The sequence below is a fragment of the Trichoplusia ni genome, chromosome 6 (genome assembly GCF_003590095.1).
Source record: "Trichoplusia ni isolate ovarian cell line Hi5 chromosome 6, tn1, whole genome shotgun sequence".
Classification (NCBI taxonomy): Eukaryota; Metazoa; Arthropoda; class Insecta; order Lepidoptera; family Noctuidae; genus Trichoplusia; species Trichoplusia ni.
The window spans coordinates 2,911,087-2,933,630 of NC_039483.1; the positions used below are offsets into that span (position 1 = coordinate 2,911,087).

The 22,544-nt window shown below is 34.7% G+C and overlaps 3 protein-coding genes across 5 annotated transcripts; 1 reads left to right on the top strand and 2 right to left on the bottom strand.

The window, feature by feature from the left end:
• Positions 1-351: 351 nt before the first annotated feature.
• Positions 352-5,000, bottom strand: LOC113494788 (nucleolar protein 56). Its single transcript, XM_026873252.1, has 8 exons — positions 4,893-5,000; positions 4,617-4,821; positions 4,082-4,249; positions 3,074-3,272; positions 2,517-2,780; positions 2,066-2,220; positions 1,484-1,654; positions 352-651 (listed from the first exon to the last, which is right to left on the bottom strand). The coding sequence occupies exons 1-8, from the start codon at positions 4,893-4,895 to the stop codon at positions 437-439; spliced, it is 1,380 nt and encodes a 459-aa protein (XP_026729053.1). The 5' UTR covers positions 4,896-5,000; the 3' UTR covers positions 352-436.
• Positions 5,001-5,396: 396 nt separating this feature from the next.
• LOC113494787 lies at positions 5,397-9,261 on the top strand. Its single transcript, XM_026873251.1, has 2 exons — positions 5,397-6,771; positions 6,954-9,261. Exons 1-2 carry the CDS (start codon positions 5,578-5,580, stop codon positions 8,172-8,174), a joined length of 2,415 nt encoding a protein of 804 aa, XP_026729052.1. The 5' UTR covers positions 5,397-5,577; the 3' UTR covers positions 8,175-9,261.
• A 402-nt stretch (positions 9,262-9,663) lies between these two features.
• On the bottom strand, positions 9,664-20,132 carry LOC113494789 (retinol dehydrogenase 14). 3 transcript variants are annotated; one of them, XM_026873255.1, is made up of 3 exons: positions 20,109-20,132; positions 11,054-11,347; positions 9,664-10,657 (listed from the first exon to the last, which is right to left on the bottom strand). In XM_026873255.1, exons 2-3 carry the CDS (start codon positions 11,343-11,345, stop codon positions 9,930-9,932), a joined length of 1,020 nt encoding a protein of 339 aa, XP_026729056.1. In that variant the 5' UTR covers positions 11,346-11,347; positions 20,109-20,132; the 3' UTR covers positions 9,664-9,929. The 3 variants fall into 3 exon arrangements, with proteins under 3 accessions (XP_026729056.1, XP_026729057.1, XP_026729055.1); XM_026873256.1 differs by lacking the exon at positions 20,109-20,132 and adding an exon at positions 13,515-13,696; XM_026873254.1 differs by lacking the exon at positions 20,109-20,132 and adding an exon at positions 13,438-13,695.
• Between the last annotated feature and the right edge of the window lie 2,412 nt (positions 20,133-22,544).

Here is a 22,544-nt window from a genome sequence, read left to right on the forward strand (position 1 = left end):
TTAAGTCACATGCCCAAAGACACTGAACAAACTGAAATGCTTGGCGAGATCGATGCCACGATACGTCTAAGTTTGCTACGAGCGACCGCGCCGCACGCACTGAACGAGGCGCAGATATCTTTATGGGCCGTGTTATAGGATAAGAGTGCAAACTTTTTTACCCAACTGCAGAACAAGGGTGATATTAATATGTCTGAACATAAATCAACTGCAATGTTTGGTCTGTAATTCGCTTTACCCACAGCGTTTATACTTATGACCTTTTCTCTTTACACATGTATAGTTGATGCCCGTTTGCCTCCATTATAACTCGCCTCATTTGTCTGGGATTGTTATAAATAAAACAAGATAAACCTTAAAAGTAATTTATTAACTGCAATAGAGGTATATCGACATAAAAATAAGTCACTTCGATATAAAACATATAACTCTATAGCTAATCTTCGTCCATAGCTACTTCTTGCTCCTTCTTCTTCTTCTTTTTCTTCTTCTTAGCACTTCCGTCAACAGCGTCCACAGACTGCTGGAGTTCTTCTAGAGCTTCCTGCATGACCTCTATATTCTTTTTAGGAATGTCACCAGTTTCATAGAACTTCAGACGGTCTTCTACTTGCTGACGTAGTTTCTCGCCGAATACCGATGATTGGATTTCTGTGGATATAAATGGGACGTTTAAAAGATGTATACTTAAAAATATTTATTTCAGACATTAACTCTGATATAAATATCTTGGCGACAAATTCCATCAGCTGATTTCAATTTTGTACGAGTAAGCAATTGAATTATTATAAGATTCTTAGGACGGACTCATATTTATTAACACATAACATTCAACTTGCGACTAGGCTGAGGTATCTCATGATTATGGACTCCTATTGGTTCAGAAGCGAAACGAGCAACCCAGATAAATACGCTTAAGTAAACAGTTATAAAATAAATAATTCGATCTGACTATTTTTGTAAAGAAATGTTTTACACACAAAAGTTAATTGTAAATAAGAATGTAGCGACAAAATTAGTACAAGTTACGCAAGTCGCGCACATGTGTGGATACAGCCGCAGTTATCTAGCACAACTGTTATTACCGCAGCTGCTGTTACAACTGCGATAGATCAAAGTGTGCATAAGTATTTTATATTATTATTATATGAGTGAATAGTCTGTCAGACGACATCCACAAAATAATAAATACGTATTTTTCATTTATTACATGATAAAAAAGTAAGGAAGATTAAAAGCACTTAAGGTGATGAAATGTGTTGTAGCGCAGGCTAGTGACATCACTCGCAAGTATGAAGCGTACTGGTAAGTGACGTCACACGAGATTTCACTTTGGTTTACGAGATAAAAAGTAAAATAAAACTTAATAGTTTTTTTTTTCAATATCTGATTGCTTTTTTTTTCAGATTGGTCATTTTTGTTGTTATCAAAATCAATATATATAATAAAGCAGTATTTTTATTTGATAAATAACATGACTTACCAGAGAAACAATCGATCCTGGACGCGATGGAGCACTTGTTGGCGAGGTAGCGACTGATGCGGCCCTTGTTCTTGAGCCCCGCGCGCCCGATGAACGTGGAGTGGTACAGCAGACCGTACTTAGGAGTGTTCGAGCGAGTCTTCAAGGCGCGGAATAGAGCTTTCTCGGCACCTGATGTAACAGATTGATATTTAATATGTTGGGAGTAAATGAGTTGGTTTTAACATAAAACATGTTGTTAGGCAAAAAATGTGCTGAAAATTGAGATGCGTAAAAAATATTGTATTAATTGTATTTGTTTAATTATAAATAATTTAATTGGAATAACTTTTGGGTGTGATCTTGATGTAAATTTATGCTTATCCCTCAGAGACATTCGAAACAAATAATTATTGACATTTTAATGAAATATTGACCTATTTTAATAAGGCAAAGCGGACTTTTATACTTACACACTTATTTTGCCTACCAAAAGTAATAAAAAACGCTTTCGAAATTTGATCACAATGTTTTTATCTATAATACCAACATACAATAAGCATAATTTCATAACTTGATCAATAAACGCGGTATAAATCTTACCTAATATCTGGAGAGTAGATGCTGGGTACTTGGCGAGGCTGGTGAGGGAGCCAGCCTTGGAGATGAGCCTGGCACCAACCTGGTCTCCCACCAGCGTCGTGAGGTTCGGCGCTACAGACTGCATCTTAGTGTGCAGGTATTCTGCTATTTGCTTTCTTTAATGATGAGGAGATAGATATGCTAAATTTTATTGTAATCAAGTGATTTTGATTTTTTGAATGATTAATCTAATTAATATTCTATATTTGCATGCTTTTATCCCGTAATTAAACACGATTGTGAGTAAAAAGTATTTATAGCAGTAGGTCAATTTGGTTTCTGCTGATTTTTTTGAGAAGGCAGTGCAGATTGCTTACATTTATCTAAACAGATTACATTGCATTAAGAGATGAATTTGGGTTTTGCTGCTTTTCTTTTGTGTTTTAAGCAATTACTAATTTAATGAACATACCTATAATTACTGAGTCCAACAACTCTGCCAGCAAACATCTGTATATTAATAAGGTCAACTGGCGATATATCCATGCCCATTGACATCTTGGAGGCATCTATAATAGCCTGGGCCTTCTCTGAGTCACCCAGGATCTCTGTGAGAGGCTCTACGGACTCCTCGCTTAGTGTCTTCCGGTCCTTGATGTATTCTGCACATCTTGTGTAGAGGGGATTCTCTGGCACAATGTTGATCAGCTCCGGGAAGTGGTATGAGTACCATTCTCTGTGAATTTGAGTTGGTGAGTTAAATGTTGTTACAATTGTAAAGCGCAAAGAAATTGTTTTTAGCCCCTGTTTTCATTGAATTTTCTGGCATACAGAAATAATAGATGCTAAAACACAACTGTTTTACCTATTTTAAGATCAGTCCCCATTTATTTACTTTACATTATTTTGAATGACAATTTCTGTTATTTTCTATTATATTTATATAAAAACACCATTTAATAGAAAAATTAAGATATTTTAACCTGACTCCAGAGAATTTTTTCCTAAACTCTTTTAAACAATATTGACCTGATCCGCATAGAAAATGTGTTGATATCCTTATCCAGTTGGTCCAGTAAAGCAATAGACTGTATGATCATGTTGTCCACTCGATGCACGTTGAACTTCACGCGGGCTCGGGAGTACGAGTGGCCGAGACCCAGCTGCGCGACACTGCATGCTTTCAGGGTCAAGCCTTTGATTAAAGCATGGAAGTGATGGCGAATACCTGCAGAGAAATAGCTTCTGTAGTAAGGGATGTCAGGATGTCACTATCCTCACTACACTTGTTATACTTACTGCAAATTGTCTAATTACATATTATTCAGTGTCTAAGCTCGTACAGGACGACGGCATTACTAGACTAGTAAAAATAAATACAATTAAACACTACAGTTACTTTAATCATTTAGTGAGGATAATGATGTAAATTATGTATTTTTTTTTCCTGAGAATCACCCAGTAGATAAATTAAAATAAATATAAAGATTCTTCATTTCACTTATGTTTCTTTTTCTGTCTCTTTCGCCCAATACATGCATGCAATATGTATGTAACTATTTCATTTTGAGAAAATCTCAATTTAAAAAAAATTAAACTTTGGCAAATCATGTATAGTTGTACAGCAAAATTCATAAACAAAACACAGAAAAGTGTTCTATGTGTGGATATGGCTGCTTAATCTAGCACTTATTAGTTGTTTTACATTTACAATTGAGTAAAAGAACATAGCAAAACTGATTAATGTGCAGAAGCACTTGTAAAATTATAAAATATAGGTACATATTTATATTTTAATCAGGGTAGTGAAATATTATCAACTCATCAAAGAGTGTTTTGTTAAGTTCTTGAGCTTCTATGAGCAACATCTAATCAGTCACTATAAAAAATCACCACCCTACAAAAGACTCAAGATTATATCTTTATATGAATTAAATGTGAAATCGAAATTTTATGTTCAAAAACAGTTCTTGGCATATTTACATTTTTCTTTAGGCTAATGCCTCAAACCCTCAATAAACATAACAAACATCATACCTCTCAGGATCTCAGGGACTGCACCGGTGTGAGAGCACTGGATCTCCAGAGCCTCGCTGATGGCAGCACCAAGCTTGGGGTCCAGAACACCGAGGGTGCACTTCCCGCGCTTCTTGCGCTTCGGGAGAGCACCTTCCAGGAAGAGGTTCAAGTCTTCTGGTAATATACCTGGCAAATAGAATAGTTTATTATAAAATAATGTCTTATAGGTACATGTAAATTGTTGCGTTGTGTATTTGGAAAACGCGTAAATATGTCTCTCTAACGTAGAGGACATTATAAAAAAGTCAATAAAGGTAAATACGAATAGACAACACTGCAATTATTGCAAGATGTTTAAATTTAGAATCTAAGAGACGCTTTGCGTCTTGTTGATATTTTGAGGTTACCTTTATAATAACTTGTAAACAAAAGCAACAAATAAAAATAAAGAGGCATAATCGATTAATAGAATACTATACTGATACATAGAAATCGTAACCTCGATGCTTATCAATAAAGCATGGGGTTTTTATAGAACACGCGGGATACTAACCTTCAGACACCGCATTGATATTTTCCAAGGCAACAACTGCTGATTTAAAGGGTTGGAATCCATTGAGCGTCACAACTGAGTTAAAACGCTGTAAATCTGTCACTGACTCTTCAACTTGAGGCAAAAACGCTGCAAGTTCTTCAAACTCTGCCACACGGAACAACGCGTAGCCCGCGCTGTGCTCATATAACACGTATAACTTACTCTGAAAGTAACATTAACGATTAGCACTTATTGTTTACACAAATACATTAAATAATGAAGAACAGAACGCACCATTGTAATTTCTTTATCTTCAATTTATTTTCATTTTTGGGGAGAAACATACACGTGCGTATTGTTTGCTCCCCCGCTAACGAAATGTTTTTAGGTTAGTTTATGTTCCGTGTCACGTAAACAGATGACTGAATTGGATAAAATACTTGAATGCAATAAACTGTGTTTTAATTATCATTTTTATAGTTGTGTCACAAATAGCTTGATTTTATTGTGTTTTTAAATGCTTCCCACACATCGATTATTATAGAAATTTTAAATACTCCTTTGAAAAAGTCCGTATAATGGAGTGCAAAAGCTAAATCGTTCTGAAACTATAAAATAGTGTATTCGTCTAAATCTAAATTTATTTTTCTTTCACCAAGCAATCGATATAATATATCTTTGCTAGGAAACAGAGAATTATAATCACAATTATAAATCCAAGTTTTATGTAATTTACACACAAACATATTTTTTTTATGAATCTGTAATTTTTGTACATCCTACACGAAAGCGCGTCAACGGAAATTTTGACATTTATATTTGAAATAAAACCCTGTTTCTACGCAGAGGCTTGCGTGAATTTATAATTTATGAGACTGTAAAATAATCAAGCAAGAAATATGGTTTGAAACATTTCAACTGTTAGAACTATTGGTAACTAACTAAAAATAGTGCATGTATGTGAAAATATAGTGCAAACATGGCTACATTAGTGGCTCAAAGGGACCTTGTTGTGGCTTTCAAAAAGGAAACAATTTTGAATGTTGGGATACTGAGCAAGCTGCAGCCGATGCCATCGGACCTTTACAGACAATTATTTAACGAAAATGCTTTAGAAAAGCCTACGCAGAACCTATTTAATCACCTTTCTTACTATTTAGTATCAATAATCGATAATCAAGTATCGAACTCACTACCATGGCCTTTATACGATACGAAAACAGAGAGGACCTACAGGAACGAGCTGTCCGTGTTCATCAGCGACTACAGCAGCAAGGGTTTGCTGTCACCTGTAATGTCTTCCTACCTGGTGAACCCTGGATGCTATAAAGTTACGATGCTTATTTTCCAACTATCGTATCTTGCTACGCAGAAGGTATTAGTGACCAAAATGAAGAAGGACACTCAAAAGAGGCTGTATAATGACATGACGGAAAAATACAAGTCACAAGACAAGGATTTTATTGATCAAATAGAAAAAGAAACGGTTATCATGACAAGTAAGTTCTCTCACTACTTATGTAAGCGAGAAGTCATGGAGAAGATTGCGGAGCTGTTCCGTAACAAGATAACGGAAATGGAGGAAAAGTTAAAATCATTAAAGGCACAGGAATACATTGACAGCTTGGTAGATGGGTTTCTAAAAACACATACCGTAGATGATAATACAAAAGCAGAAATTGAAAATATCAAGAATGTAAACAAGTCCTCAGAATTCTTTGAAGTATGGTTAGATGACACTGATAATAGAATTACTGCAATGGAAATTGAATGGGATAACCGTGTAACACCTTTACTAAAACTATGTCAGGAAACTCAAAATAATTCTGAAATGCTAATAGCAAGGCAGACTGGGGAAACCGAAAGGAGCATGTTTACGCTAGAATACAATCCGAAATCAGACAATTTATGTACGAAGGACTTGCAGGGCCAAGTTAACACGGAACAAAAATATATCCTTAAGAATGTAATTAAAGATGATAAACTAATTTTCCCAAATCTTGTGAGGGCTTTTCTCATATCAATAAGTTTCATACTGAAGAATACGGAGATAGGTGACGAAATATACAAATTCAATGAATATTTAGATGGTGGGAGGAGGAATTTGACAGAAATAGTTTCATCAATGAGGATGCTGTTGAATAGAGTTATGAATGCAGAAGCAAGAATACAGGTGAGATAATTAATATTTAATTCAAGAGGCCCATAAGATTATATTTATTTTTTATTATTTAAAAATCTTGTTGATATGAAAATACCATTTTCATATTTTGATACCATTTGCCATTTTGTAAAGTAAATCTTTGTTACTCACAGCAGCTAATTTTATTTAACTGTAACTTCTTTATTTTCCAGCCAACTCAACCATCATTCAGCCAGTCAGTATCTCTTAAGGAGTTTGTCGATATCCCACCATTGCCAGATCTATCTGACCTCAAAATGGGCAAAGACCTACAATCGCAGATCATATTTGACACATTCACACCACTAAATGTATCTAAACACCAACTTAACTTACGTAGAAGAGCAAACGGTAGTTTTGCAAGACCGCAAACAAGATCCATGCTTATTGCTCCATTCTATCAAGGACCGAGAGATGACTTTGCCAAGAGCTTCATATCATGCCGCATCAGTTCCTATGACCGTCCGAATGCAACACAAAACTTTAATTTATCTGTAATATCTCAAGCTAATTTACGAAACGAGACCATAGCAGAATGCTCGTCAGGTTTCACGAAACAGCAGATTTTAAGGTTGCTGTCAACAAAGAAGTCCAGTAGTTCCAAAAAGTTTAAATATAAGACTGAAAGGCCAGACATATCTATCAAGAAAGGAGGTTTGTTTAATGAGTCTCAAGCTTCAACTGACAGCAACAATCTGTTCAGGAGTCATTCCTCACCAAATCTATTTGAACATAGAGAAAAGAAATCAAAGATACCTATTCCAAGAAAACTGTCAGTGATGCAAGAAGACTGTCCTCTTCTAGAAGTTTCTGGAATCTCAGCACTGGATAGGGACAATAGTTATGGAACACCAGAGGGTGTTCTCCCGTTACAAAGCAGCAGAAAACTATTTGATGCAAGCAGTCTACCTCTCATATCGATAACGCCGGAACCAGAAAAGTGTTCAGAAAAAGAAGTGTTAAACAATGATTCAAATAAAGTCTTTGCAGACATAAACTTGCCGAAACTGCAAGAAAATATCATTGAAAACGAAGAACGTAAGACTGAAACTCCAAAAACGAATACTAATTTAATTCGAAAAACTAGTTCCTTAGAGAAAATTATAAATAAGTTTAAGAAAGTCAGAGCAAGAGTGTTGACAACTGACGAAACAGAATTTAAAACTATTGAAGAACAGAAAGAAAATTTCGACATGTTAAACGTCGAAGTGTTTTCTGCAAACAGGATCTTATTGCCGGACTTATTAAGTCCAAATTGCAGTGTGCTGCCTAAGAAGAGTATGGACCATTTCGATGATTTAGATGATGTACCTTGCAGGAAACCGCGGGAAAGTCTTGGGACTGCTTTAGGAGTGGACCATACGTTTTTGGACCAGTTTGATTTGTTGGACTGAAGTCTAAAGTGTTATATTTTGAGTTGTTAAGTTTCATGCTGACTCTGTTGCCAAGCTTTCAAGCTGAAAGAACAGACAGCAGCAGACTAAGAACAGGCTTACTGTCAGTCGATCTATGAATGTAAATCGTAATTATACGATACGTAACTCGTTGGTATATACTACCTTTGCTAAAGACATTGTCCATTATGTGGTAGAAACGTGTATATGTAAAATTTACATCGTAACGCCCGTTCAGATGTCGGCTGACTATCATTGGTATGAACTTAGCCCAATATGTTATGTTCGGGTCCAAAACTAGGGCAATCCCGAAGAATACGCGTGAGTTTTACTTGCATCATTAAACTACATATTATATGGAGATAAAAGTATGAGAATCGATGAAAACCTCAGATTATTGAGCGTTAAGTATTGAGTTTGTTGATTTAGTATTATTTAGGTGTTGATGTTAGAGGTTTAGTGTTGAACACCTGAAATTATCTGTCTAATAAACCACTGTTAATTTAAATGGTAGATGAAAATGTCCTATGCAACCATCGACGTCGACCACATTAACAATATTCTAGTTCTAGTAAAATGTAGATAAGATATTTATGATACTCAAAAATAAACTCTAAAGTTTGAGTACAAAGTACATAATTAATTAAAAAATCTTCCAAACTCTCGATGCCACAATATCCAAACAAATATGCTCTTTAAAACACTACCTTAAAGTTCATTTTTGAGGAGTACATACATTTATCTCTCCCCTATGCACTCATGTCTTGCAATTATCCGACTTCTTTTCAACTCTAAGTAGGTTTAAAACTGTATCTTCTGCTTAATCTTCCAATCCTATAGGGATAGATTGTAATGGAGTATTTATTTTTTATATAACCTTTAAAATAAGGCACTTACACAAACCTATATTGTTCACATTTAAAATAAAACCATTTATAGCAGTGATTTTGATTAATAACTTGACTAGATACTATTTCACTGTTAATGTTAAAAACTCATAAATAATTATGTTTTAATTAGTTAATTATGTCTCCTAGCTTATAGATCGTGTAACTAGTTTTCTAATAAAATATTCATGAAATATCAACAGGTCTTTAATTTTAGTACCTTGCCTTTAGGGTCAATTCACATAGAGAGCAGCGGCCGGCAATTACTAATAGTTTTGAATCTTACCTACGTATGTAAAAAGTTCAGTCATTAGAAAGAAAGGGTTGCGATTATGCATAAGCTCTTCAGCGACTAGTTAAAAGAGGGGTGCTGCAGCTAGCAGCCTCACCAGATACTACTACTGAAGTAGACCACACACTAGTTGTCAAAGCTACCACGCCAAGGCCCATTGCGGTGCCGCGCCTAGTCCAGCCGACGCGCGCGGCGTATCCTTTAGTGGGAATTAACCCTTATCCACAGATATAGTTGTAAAATAATGTTTGCTTTGAACTTAAGTTTTAAGGCAAATTAGTTACCTGAGTGCTGTAAAATAAAACTAACATTAAGCTTAAAAACATTTAATATTTTAACTTAATTTATATAAATTCGTTGTACATTACAGATCTCTTTATAAGTACATTAAATATTAAACAAAATATGTGGTTTATAGCGCACACATTTTCAAAACCTTGCTTATTTTATCATACCATGTAAATCATTATAACAAACTTTAGAAGAAAATGGACAAGAATAACTTTATTATGGGAACGGGGACTTGCGCGGCATAAAACCGTAAACAAAACTATTTTAAAAAATAAATGTCGAGCACTATATCCTTGGATCATCTTCTCCCAGTTTGACCATCTTCTCGGACACCTCCCACAGTTTCCTCGCCTTACCCATGTCACTCGCAGACCGTGAGACGCTGCTCTCGCTGCAATCAGAATAGTACCTCCCAGTGACGGTCTCCAGTTTCTCATCCACTGCCAACATGACAGACGTCTGGCATCCTTGCTGCGGCGTCTTGAAGAAGCATTTGTTGATCAAAGTTAAACCCCAACTCAACGGCGCAGGCACTGACCTCCAAATACCAGTATCGATTAAACCAGGATGAAGGCAGTTGACAGTCACACCAGTTCCTTCCAATCTTCTGGCTAGTTCTTTTGTGAATAGGATGTTTGCTTCCTTAGACACGTAGTACAAGTATCCTGGTAGGGAGTCCACTGGGTTGGGGTTCTCCAAGTTGACGGAACCCAGTCTGTATAACGATGATGCTACGACTACGATTCTTGACGGAGCACTTTTCTTTAACAAGTCGATTAGTAAATGTGTGAGCAGGAACGGTCCGTAGTGGTTCGTGCCCATAGTCATTTCGAGGTCGTCCACAGTCTTCTGTTTCTTGAAAGTGTTGGCGTATCCTGCGTTGTGGACCAAAACGTCTAATTTTGTCTCAGTTTTGTTGATATCTTCGGCGAACTCGCGGATAGAGGCAAACGAACTCAGGTCCAGTTTCTTCACGAGAACCTTCGGGTTTTTCGTTGCGTCGATTATTTCACCTGAAATTGTAAGGTATTTTTATTAATCGTCTTGTTGACAAATATTTTGTAGACAAGTACTTTGGTCTAAGTTGTAGTGCTTAACGGATATGATATGGATGCAACTAAAGCATCCATGGGAAAAATAGTACCGGGGAAAAGTCTTTATTATAGAAAGGTAATGTATTGAGATTGGATCTAGCAATCAAAAGAAAAACAAATCTGTTTGTTAAAAAAAAATATCAGCAGGCACCTTAGAATATAATGTGGCTGTTCAAAGGTAAATATAACATTAACGCGAACTACAAACGGTTAATAATTGTCCAAGCCCTCATTACGCACACTCAACTCAACTCATGTTTCCTCCTGCACTGCAGAAAGCTATACAAATTACGAGATAATACAAATTACTTTTACCTTTAATTTTCTCAGCTGCTTCAAGATTCCTGCACGCCATGATAACTCTAGCGCCTCTGTTAGCCAGTTCCCTGGCAGTTTCCTTGCCAATACCACTGGTACAGCCAGTTACTATCACGGTCTTCCCGTCCATCCTCGTATTCTTCCGGAATCGTCCACACGTGTACTTCGCAAAGAGTCTGACGGCTAGCAGTAGACCGAAAAGACCAAGGACCGCGAATATTATTAAGACGAAGATGACTGGGAACACCCAGAAGAGGTAGCTCGCCTTCCAAGCTTCTGCCACGATCATGTCTGGAAATGAAAGAGAAGTTAATTAGAAGGATATCGTAATAAGCGTTATAAAATTAGATTGTCATGGAATAGACACAATTCGGTGTAATGTGGGGCATCACTACTCTTCTACATCTGCTTCGGGCCACAGGGCTATAGGGCCATCTACCATCTCACCTCGGAGTTACTTACAAATGTTCTTGTGTTGGAGCTGCCTTAATTTATGTACGTGTTAATTGTATCCAAGGCATGTATATCAATAATTCACGACTGTTTTTTCCGATCACAACCTACTTCATTGCCTTTGGTATTACAAAATAATAAGATTTACAACTCGGAACTCGCATTTTCCATTTTGTGCTCTTGAAAACCATCGAGGTCGTTTTATTGACGTTGGAACTTGAATGTAATGAACTTTTGAATGTCTCCCCTGCAAAAAAATTACTAAGTACTAGTACCTGCCTACTTAAGTTTTCTGTCCTTCGCGATCTATTTTAGAACAATTAGGTGAGGTCACAGTGTACTAGGCCAATGACCTAATTAGCACACGATATTGAAAAACACTTCGAAATACTATTGTCTAGATATAATTACTTGCACGTGTTAGTAAGGTCAGTAATTTGTCAATACGGTATGACGAAAATATTAATTAGTCATCTTTAATGTGTCTCGGCAAATTGTTACACAATTGCTTAAAAAAAGGAGTGCATGTTTTTAGGGCACAGGTTTATTTGCACCTATTTTGTTGAATTTATTGGCTGTTTTCTTAAAAAGACCGGTCTTGCGAGATAGGGTTTTGTATAAATGAAATACGCTAAGGAAAATGACCATTGTTATTTTGTATCATTGTTGTTAAGCGAATACATTCACCATTTGTGAAAATTTCAAAGACATGGTACAGGCGATCCAAAACTATATAATTAGGAAAATATTAAACTTATCAGTTTTATAGAAAACCGGATCGCATCATCTATACCGATATTAAATTAACTACCTATTCAAACTAGTTTTACCTACTTACACGTTTTTGTCATAGTTGAAGGCCGGCTAAAGGGTCAATAGTCAATAATATATATTTACTGACTCCCAAAAAGTGTTTATTCATCCGTGTAAAAAATATAAGGAAGGTATTCATTTAAATAAATAAACGAATAACACCTCTGTAATGAGGTAATAATAAAATAATTAATGTAATTACTGCAATAAACGGTAAGCATAACCTATAAATGCAGGTTAATTAACGATTGTGTGGTAACAAAAAAAAAACGCGATTTTTTAGACTCGAGTTTCTAGTGTTATTCCGTCTGTCACAAAGTTCTATCTCATAAACCGCGATAGAGTTAAAACTTTCACAGATAATGTATTTCTGTTGTTGCTGTAACCACAAATTCTTAAAAAACGATAAAATAAATGCTTTTTGGATTCCTTGGCGTGTTTATAGCCAATGATAGGAAACCTATTGTGTACAAGTTCGACTCGTGCATGACATTCGTATACCCAAACAGTTCAATGATTATCCAGAATCAGATAGCTTTGCTACTTCAATTAACGACGCGGCTTACTACCTTCAGTAGTTTAATGATTATTAGCAAGATGATTATTAATTTATCGCATTTTATCACCTAAGCGTTATTAATGACAAAACGACTTAAAAGGTAGCGAATGATGCTAGGAAAACATCTTCTTGGTCATTCGTAAACTACTTAATCTTACTAATTATAAGCCTAAGTATATTATAAACTCGAGGTAACCACGCCGAAACCTCTGTACGCGACATGTCGCAGGATCGATCCTCGCATAGGACAAGCGTTTGTGTGATGGACGAATGCCTGTCCCGAGTCTGGTTAAGATATATTTACTGTGGTGGGTGTGACTTGAATATTTGACAAACCCATCGCGGAACAAGGATTAAATTCCATACTGCAGGATTAACATGTACGCAGACGACTGCTCAAGGAGAATAAGCAAGTTTAATTTTACCGTTACCTCCCTGTTATTTAAAGTTTAAAAAGTAAATCATTTATAAAATTCAAGAATTAATCAAATTCAGATACGCTTTTTTTAATTGTAATGTGTTACAAATTATCCCTTAAATATAAGAATATACTTACAAAGTTAATTCAAAGTAGGTTAAGTACTATGTAGGTTTAATAACTGACGATTCACAATTTAAAAAAAGAAGACACACCAACTATAATAAATAGCGTTGACAAGGCACAACATTAACGTTATGACGTTTCGCCTTCGGTATTTCCACTTTATATTAAATAATTATTTATTTATAACTCTGCCAACACCTGACTTATTAAAACACGTTATATTCCATTCATAACACACCGCGGACTGATCTTTGCAACGTAATTATGATGAGTAAGACCTTTTTGTTCGTTTTCTGCATTACAATGAGTATCTGCCGGATTGATGTAATCATTACATAAATACTTACATAGTATTTGAGGTTACATTGTTTTTATGTTGTTAAATAATTAACTTTGATTGTTATGGTGCGCATTAAGAATATAAATTGAATGTTATAGAAGAATATGACGGTAGATAATATTTAAGTGATAATGTCATTGTTCACCTACTTGTACTTCAACCTACTTAGGTAAATACCTACGTTTAGATTTAGGAAATTTTAAAATCAGTTATTTGAATGAAATATCTAAAAAATATACTTGGTTTTTATCAGTCTTCAACAAAACATGAATTTAAATCGTCATAAATTCCGATAAAACATACGACAAAAATTTTAAAACTATGCAAGCAGATCCAGGGGCCTGAACAAATATACATATTTGATTGTATATGCTCTTTTTCATCTCAGATTAACCGCGAGGTCAAGACGTAAACAATTATCTACGCGTATGTTAACATTGTATATTAAAATCCAAGTCAGGTACAAGTTGAATTTATTTCGAGTGTTCCGTCCACTGCCTTGTTTTGTTTTAACCTACAATAACAATGCAAATAAGAATCCTACTCATATTATAAATGCGAAAGTTTCTGTCTATGGGTGTGGGATTTATGTTCCTCTTTAACGCAAAAACTACTGAACGGATTGAGACGAATCTTGGTACACAGATTGCTTATAACTGGATTTCCAATTATTGTGATGGCAAAATGCTAAGGAGATACGAAATAGTGTATTAATGTAATAAACACGAATAGTAATTTTTATCTAATTTCCATTAACACTTCGTCCATTGTAAATAGCGGAATCGTGGCCCCGGATTAACACGTACGATAGGTTTATCTCGATTTTATGTTCCCGTGGGATCAGTTTCGATTTGTAACGGGCGGCCAACAGCTAATCTATATCTACACTAATATATAAAGCGGAAGAGTTTGTTTGATTGTTTGTTTGAAAGCGCTAATCTCAGGAATTACTGTATCAATTTTAAAAAATCTTTTTGTGTTCAATAGACCATTCATCGAGGAAGGTTTTAGGCTATATAACATCAGCTGAAACGAATAGGAGCGAAGATACAATGGAAAATGTGAAAAAAACAGGGCAGATATAAATCATAACTTATATCTTCTACCCACGGGGACGAAGTCGCGGGCAACAGCTAGTAATAATATAAAGAAACTTCTTGTTAAATTGTTGTCCACTCACACAATAAACTCAGTCTACAGTCCACAGTTGGATATAAGGCTCTAACGAGTTATGACAACAAACGCATCGGTATGCGAACAGCGAAAGCATTACGATTACAAAAGCAAAGTGACATGAAATTTGCAATACCTGGTCCTATGGAAGTGACATGAGCATAATGACAAAAAGTAAAACCTTCTTTTCGATGTTGGTTAGTGACACTTGATATCGCAATGATGCCGTATTACATTGACAGGGCCCCAATTCTGCTTCACAATGGTCGATGAATGTATGGCAATTGGATTAAATTTTAAATTATTCCTAGTCTCTTAAGCTTTTTGCCAATACTATAATTGGAAGTTAATTGTATTTACCTTGAGTATACCGTCCCTTACTGAATTTACAAGAATTGTGTAGAAAAATGCTTAAGAGAATACGAAAATTGTAATTTTAAGCCAAATTTCATTCATTCATCGGCCGTATAAATAGCAGAATTGGGGCCCTGGTACCTATATTGTTAGTTTGTTTAGTCCTAGCTACCGCATTAGGTTAAGTAACCTGTAATGGTAGATTAGTGTGATAATTAAATAAATAAATAAATATTTTTCTATTACGTCAATAGTTTTTATTGGAAGTCTGTCTTATGTTTTTGTTGTTTGATAATATTCCCAGCTCAGCTCATGATTAAAGACTTCGGTTGGATCCGAAACTAGTCGGGCACTCCCGATAAATACGCGTTAACCGTTGTATCATTTAATCTATACTAATATATAAAGCTGAAGAGTTTGTTTATTTGTTTGAACGCGCTAATCTCAGGAACAACTGGTTCAAATTAAAAAAAAATATTTCTGTATTGAATAGACCACTCATCGAGGAAGGTTTTAGGCTATATATCATCCCGCTGTTACTAATAGGAGCCAAGATACTATGGAAAAAAAACAGGGAAATGTATTCATCTTCGTGGGCTGCCGTTCAAAAATTCCTATCTTATATCTTCTAACCACGCGGACGAAGTCGCGGGCAATAGCTAGTCAGTCTCATAATACCTATATACACTACCTTACTATACCTACAAATAATAATTGAATTAGACTTTCTTACACTAATCATGCTGTTTATTAAAACAGTAAGTATTAAACTCTGCGATTGAAATAACCAAAGTTTAAATGTGTGATACTTAACAGTTTCGAAGAATCCAATGTGTTACCGATTTCTCTTGGCTTGTCAGGTCACGGTCTTGTTATGACGTCATCAATACGTGGTTATTTGTGTGTATGTAGTACGATTATTATATTGCGATAAGTATCTTGATACATTGTTCATATTGTTAAACGCATTTTTAACCCCTAACCAACGGGGGTTGTTGTAATGTGTGTCTATGGCATCTGAGCTCCCGAACGGATGAGGGGTTTTTAATTTAGTTAGTTTTGAAGTATAGAAGAGTTATGTGCGAGTGGGGGTTTGGAGGCAGCTGACACCTTGGATTAACACATAAGCTACTGTTAAAGCAGGGTAATGTTTTGTAGCTATAACTGACAACCACGCGAACAAAATCGCGAGTGCAACAGCTAGTGTTATAATTATAAAAGTCAAAATGTATTAGGTCCTCAAAACATATACAATAAAAAATTAAGTCTGTCTAGCTACCGTATTGATTTATGTTGATTTTTTGTGAATTTAATCATGCCGTTACTGTTACTAATAATACACAACTAGCTGTTGCCCGCGACTTCGTCCCCGTGGGTAGAAGATGTCGCAGCGTGATGGTTTAGAAGCTTCCTCGATGAAAGGTCTATTCAACACAAAAAGAATTTTTTAATTTGGACCAGTAGTTCCTGAGATTAGCGCGTTCAAACAAACAAACTCTTCAGCTTTATATATTAGTATAGATGTGCCTATTTGAAACATAAACCTTAAATACAGTAACTTTTAAAATTTTGAGTTACAACACCTTTCTCCATGCAAATTACGAAGCTATAAAAAGCTTTGGCCATTGACCTCTTGCCAATTGCCGTCATTGATCACCAAAATGACTAAGGCTGCGTTCAAATTAAATATACGTAAGCTTCCGTTGAGTACATTGAAATACATAAATATAATAATGTCTCGTGACACTCGAGTTGACTTTTACATATATTTATTTTATTAGAAATCAAATGTAACCGAAAGTATTGGAGAAATTATCTTCTTTTTTAAAAAAAAACTCCCTCGTTAAGAAATTGAATCGAGTGGGTTTCAAAAACATTTAAGTCACGTGCACAAAAACACCCAGACTAAGGAGAAGCAGTTGTGGATCACACAAATGCCTGTCCTACGCAGGCATCAAACCCGCGAGCGTGGATGTGGCGTGGTGACCTCAAATCCGCCTATAACAGTTTTCACTATGCCTCCTAGACTTGTATCCTAAGAGACAGTGCCTTCCCTAACACAAAAAGGTTTAGTCAGTATCAACACGCTTCATAGTTTAATTTAACGATTAAGATACAAGAAATGTTGTCAATAATGTGAATGGGTTTTTCATAAACACGTCAGTTAAACGGATTTTCCGGTATTTTCTTTTTCAAGTCATAATGTCTTTGGCACGAAATCTTCATATTTTTTAATGTCATTAAATCGCTAATAAAAACCATAATATATTTAATTTAATGTTACGTTTTTGTAACAACAATTATGTACCTAAACGTGTTCTAGTGCACCGTTTAAACAATACCGCTTATAAAAATACCGCCATTTTAGTTCAATGACCTTTTGACGTATTGGTACGTATTCACAGAATGTCATTTTAGCATTCCTTTGATCAGTTGGCAACGGCGGATCCAATATTCAGACTTGACGACACTGCTGATACAGTTAAGCACCTTTTACACTAAATAATACGAATTACAATTAAATCATGAACGAAACACAAGTAAAAAAGTAGTATTATACATTTAAGTGTAAAAGTGTCTTGGATCTTAAAAATAATCGTGAATTGTTTTGAATTAAATTATGAGAAAGGTGGACTAGTAAGAGGATATTAATTTCTTATTAAAATTAATAGAAACCTACACTGATTAATTTGAGACTTAATTATCTCATTTTGCAAACAAATTATGCAGATTTTGACAAGTGAATGCCCATTTTAGCACTTTTTAATTTTTAATTAACGACGTACGTAACTATAAAATATTTCACGGGAATTACATATATCTGACAAGTGACGACATAAGCCACTACTTCTTAACGTTTGACAAGTTTTTGATGCGTTTCGCTGTCGTAAATTGTATTTGATTTAAAATATGCGTTTCTATAGTTTTTAGAAATCATTCTGACGGGTTAATTTATTTTTTAAGTCAGATACCCTGTTATCGGGTAAGATTCTACATATGTTTGAAGGATAATTAGAAAAAGCCTCTTTTTTCCAACTTCTCCTATCTTTACTATATCTGATTACTTTTTTTTGCGGATTCCAGGACAGTCATCTGTTTCCCTGTGAACACTTGTTTCCCTTCCACACTTAACTTGAGTCTAGATTGTTGTCATTTGCCATCATTGTCAATCCACTGGTTGCCAGGAGTAACAATAAAAGCAAGTTTGGCTTGCGCGTTTATCAAAAAAGACTTTTCATCTATTTGCGTACAATCTTGTACTTACAAATACTCAATAGATGAAGATCTATTAAGAAATACAGTTGGATTCTAAGATAGAAGTATATTTGAAATAAACTGTAGATTCTGCCGTCTACTAACTAAAAGGCCGTTAAGCCTCAGTTGGTCGTTTCGTTTAAATAAAATGTAATCAATATGATTGAATGAAATATATTGAATATTGTGCACAAGCACTGTATAACTTGCAACCACGTTCCTAGGTTGCATAGTTTTGAAGAGACATCAATTCCCCGTTATTTTTGCGTTTTCTCCAAAAACACTTTTTGCGCTTAGCTGCTTTTTGGTTAGTAGACGGCAGAGATATTCTCTTAATTCTAATTAAATTTGACTACCATTCGAGAGAAAGATTTTATAGTGCGAAGTCCAAAATCTCCATAACCTGCTTCCAACCAGTTTAAGAAAGCGATTGAGTAACTCCGTTAAATTTGGAAGTTGTTTTTATACTTTCTTTTTGTTACCGAACACCGTTAATCGTTATAAATAATTTTTGGTAAGACGTGTTTGTGAATCATATTTACAGTATTAAATATTTTGCCAAATTAAAAGATTCTTTGAGTATGTGCATAATTATCTTCAAATTGTTTTTATGTTCTTTTAAGTGCCATTAAGTTACATTTAAGTGGAATTTAAATTTATCTACTATTACAAAATTAATCCTATTTTTTTTTCGTAACATTAAATAATGCATCACGTCTAATATCTTTACATTCATTACATCATTTGATCTAGCCAGATGACAGATATATATTTTTTTGAATAAAATCTTTTTTTTTTAATAAGTATATAGGAATCCGTAACTTGTATATTATATTCTTTTTAATACAGTACACATGCATACATTAATATGTGCACTAAAAATAAACAGAAATAGGTTTTCAAATGTCCATTAGTTGGTGTTGGTGTCCTATTACTAACGCGTGTAGAAACTACCTACTTTACGTATTATTGCTAAAGCTGTTTGTAACATAACGTATGGGTACCTATATCATCGTATTTCAATTCATATCAGCGTAAATTAAAAGATAAGGGCAGACGTTTTGATATCTAATGCATAGTTAGTTAAATCTCCGGTTTTCAGGCAATCCAATATAAATCCCTTTTAAACCGACATCAATAAAAGGAGGACGTTTCTCAATTCGGCAGTGATTTGTTTTATTTTCTATTAATCAATGGGTTATAACATAATTGGTTATCACAATAGTCACAAAAGAAGCTTAAGAAAAGAACGATTCATCTTCAAAATTAGCAGTTTAAAACAATAAACGAAAATATGTAATGGAACATACAATATAAATATTTCCTATCAATTTTATATAATTCCTATTAAGACTATCAACTTCATAACGAGAACACTTAAAAAGTCATCAAACAAAAAAATAAATCACTTTTTTGATTGAATTTAAAATGAAGGAAGGTTTTTGCAGTTTATTTATTGTTGAATGAACGTATCATTCAACAATAAATAAACTGCAAAAAGCTCATATATCAGAATGAACTAAATAAAAAACAATAATATGTAAACATAACATTGACTCACCTTTATATTTAAATGAATTATTTGTATTGTCACACTGCACCTTGCCGTCGTGTCACGCGTGCGACTCTCGGTTTAACACTGGAGTTCAGCTGACTGGCCGGTTCGATTCTCCTGTCACCGGAGTTTTTGTCTTTAGAATGCAATAGGCCGATGTCACAGTGAGAGCTATGTTCATGCTTTTTTTTGTGGCATGCAAAAGTGGACCCAAAAGACAAGACAAAAAATATGGCTTTTTTGAAAATTTGGTGTACGTATGTATATAAATAAATTCCATTTTAAATATGTACTTAATTTCCGTCAAAAAAAGTGTTCTAATAATTAGACTCTTTAAAGTAATATGCCTTATTTTATGGTACAGTTTTCAGATAACAGTTTATAGTCCTTTCACACACACAATTGGTAATATATTTTGAAAATTTTAAACTAAATGAATCTTTATCCGTTAGTGTGATCTCATCTTTATCGCATTTCCTAACCAAAGCACGTATGAAACTTATGGATGATCCGGAAAATTGTTGATTTATTTAATTGTTACAATTAATTTATGTCCTTACAACTTAACCACATAACAACACTAGTCGTCGAGAAGGAACAAATTCAGCAGAATTCGTAGATTATCGATTCCATTTTTACATTTTATCTATTGTTTTTGTTGCACCGATGAGGTTAGCTGGTGAGCAGAGATAAGCTTCTTTTTGGAGTCCGGGTTTAGTCAGGTCATGTCCTATATAGCCTGTCCAGCTTACCTACATATGTAATATAACTAGCTGTTGCCCGTGAGCCCGCCTGCTACAATTGGAAACCAAACCCACGGGAACATCACATCCAATAAATACTATCCTATGGGTTGTTCCAGGTTATAAACTATCTGAGTACCAAGTTTCGTCTAAATCCATTAAATAGTTTTTGCGTGAAAGAGACAAACTTTCGCGATTATAATATTAGTTAGATAAAGGTCAGAGCTGTGAAAAATCGGTCAATCAGAGTTAACGGCAATGCTTATAAATAACATTTTTATGTTATAAGCACATATAACTTTTTAGTTGACTTTTAACAGGACGAAATCTAAAAATCACGTTTTTATCAGTGTTATTGGACTATTCTTTAAAAAAAACCTAGGTCAATTGAATTGAGAACCTTCTATACTCTAAAGTCGGTTAAAAACGAAACTAGTTCCATCGGTCGGCGCAAGCGCATTCAACAAACAATTGTAGAAAGTGATGTTTTTAGTATGGTGTTCGGTGTTTGTCAATGCTTTCGGGTGTAACTTGTAACTGAATAGAAACATACGTTTTTTAAAACACGTTTAAACAGTTAAAACAAAGTTGAGACGTTTTATTTATACTTGCAGAATGGCATGAGAGTTATCAGCGCGGCAGCGTGTGACCAAAGACTTTTTTTAGAGTTAGTTTATTAGTTATTTTTATGATTTTGTCCTATAGAAAAAAAGCCCTCCCCCTTAGACTTATATAAAATAGCATATGCATTCCATCATTGTAATATAAGACATTATTAACATGAATTTTAAGCATCAATTAATTTAAAAGTCAATTAAAAATCCTTTTAACGTAATATTAACCAGTGCGCAAAATGCTTAATATGCACTCGAAACTTTCTTTCACCAATATGACCGGCAAAGACAGATAAACAAAATGCATATACCGTTGCATATAAGGAATATAGCACTCGTAAACTTGAGAACATCAGAGTTTCTAAGAAAACACTTCAAACTTCAAGCATTTTAAACAAACGGTACCGTATTGTCACGTTCCTCTAGAAAGTGCGATTTCTATAGAAAATGCACTCCCAAAGCCGTTAGGATAATACCAACGTAAGTAGACACTTCAAACTGCATCTTGTCTAAAGCTTTCTATAAGATTGTTCGTGATGACGGGTCTGGATATGGTGGTCGTGCATTTGTATAATGCTGCACATATGATATTCGCTTAAAGTGATGGATGCACAATCATGTACCGCTTTCTTAGTGTGTGAAATTTTATTTAATAAAGACAGATATGACTGTGACATGAATATTCTCAATCTAAGAAACTAGGTAGGTATGTTCATAATCAACTTGGGAAAACCATATATTGAAGTCAATTAAAAAAAGTAGGCAGAATGCGCTCTGAATGCGCTCAAACTTTTCTGATTGTGATCAAAATTTTATTCAAAAGTTGATCATTTTTCCTCTCTGAAAATGTACCAGAAAACTCCTTAAATAGTTAAAAATCTATCTATGAAGTTGTACAACCACAAGATATATCTAGGCACGGTCTATTAGGTTGTATTCCTTCTATAAATACTCGTGACGATACGTTTACCATCAAAGACAAACAATACAACGCAAATATTGAAAATACTCTCAACAAAACAGGTTCGACGCAAACGAAACCAACCTCTTTACAAAACTCTTTACTTTACCACAAGCACTGGCTC

What these genes read in the sequence shown, in the direction of transcription:
- LOC113494788 (XM_026873252.1), bottom strand. An exon ending in AGTCCCTGAGATCCTGAGAG is followed by an intron (nt 3,273 to 4,081) that starts GTATGATGTTTG and finishes ATTTCTCTGCAG; the next exon opens with GTATTCGCCATCACTTCCAT. An exon ending in GTTGGACTCAGTAATTATAG is followed by an intron (nt 2,221 to 2,516) that starts GTATGTTCATTA and finishes TCATCATTAAAG; the next exon opens with AAAGCAAATAGCAGAATACC.
- LOC113494787 (XM_026873251.1), top strand. Translation starts at nt 5,578, where the DNA reads ATGGCTACATTAGTGGCTCAAAGGGACCTTGTTGTGGCTTTCAAAAAG. An exon ending in ATGCAGAAGCAAGAATACAG is followed by an intron (nt 6,772 to 6,953) that starts GTGAGATAATTA and finishes TTTATTTTCCAG; the next exon opens with CCAACTCAACCATCATTCAG.
- LOC113494789 (XM_026873255.1), bottom strand. Translation starts at nt 11,345, where the DNA reads ATGATCGTGGCAGAAGCTTGGAAGGCGAGCTACCTCTTCTGGGTGTTC. An exon ending in AGCAGCTGAGAAAATTAAAG is followed by an intron (nt 10,658 to 11,053) that starts GTAAAAGTAATT and finishes TTACAATTTCAG; the next exon opens with GTGAAATAATCGACGCAACG.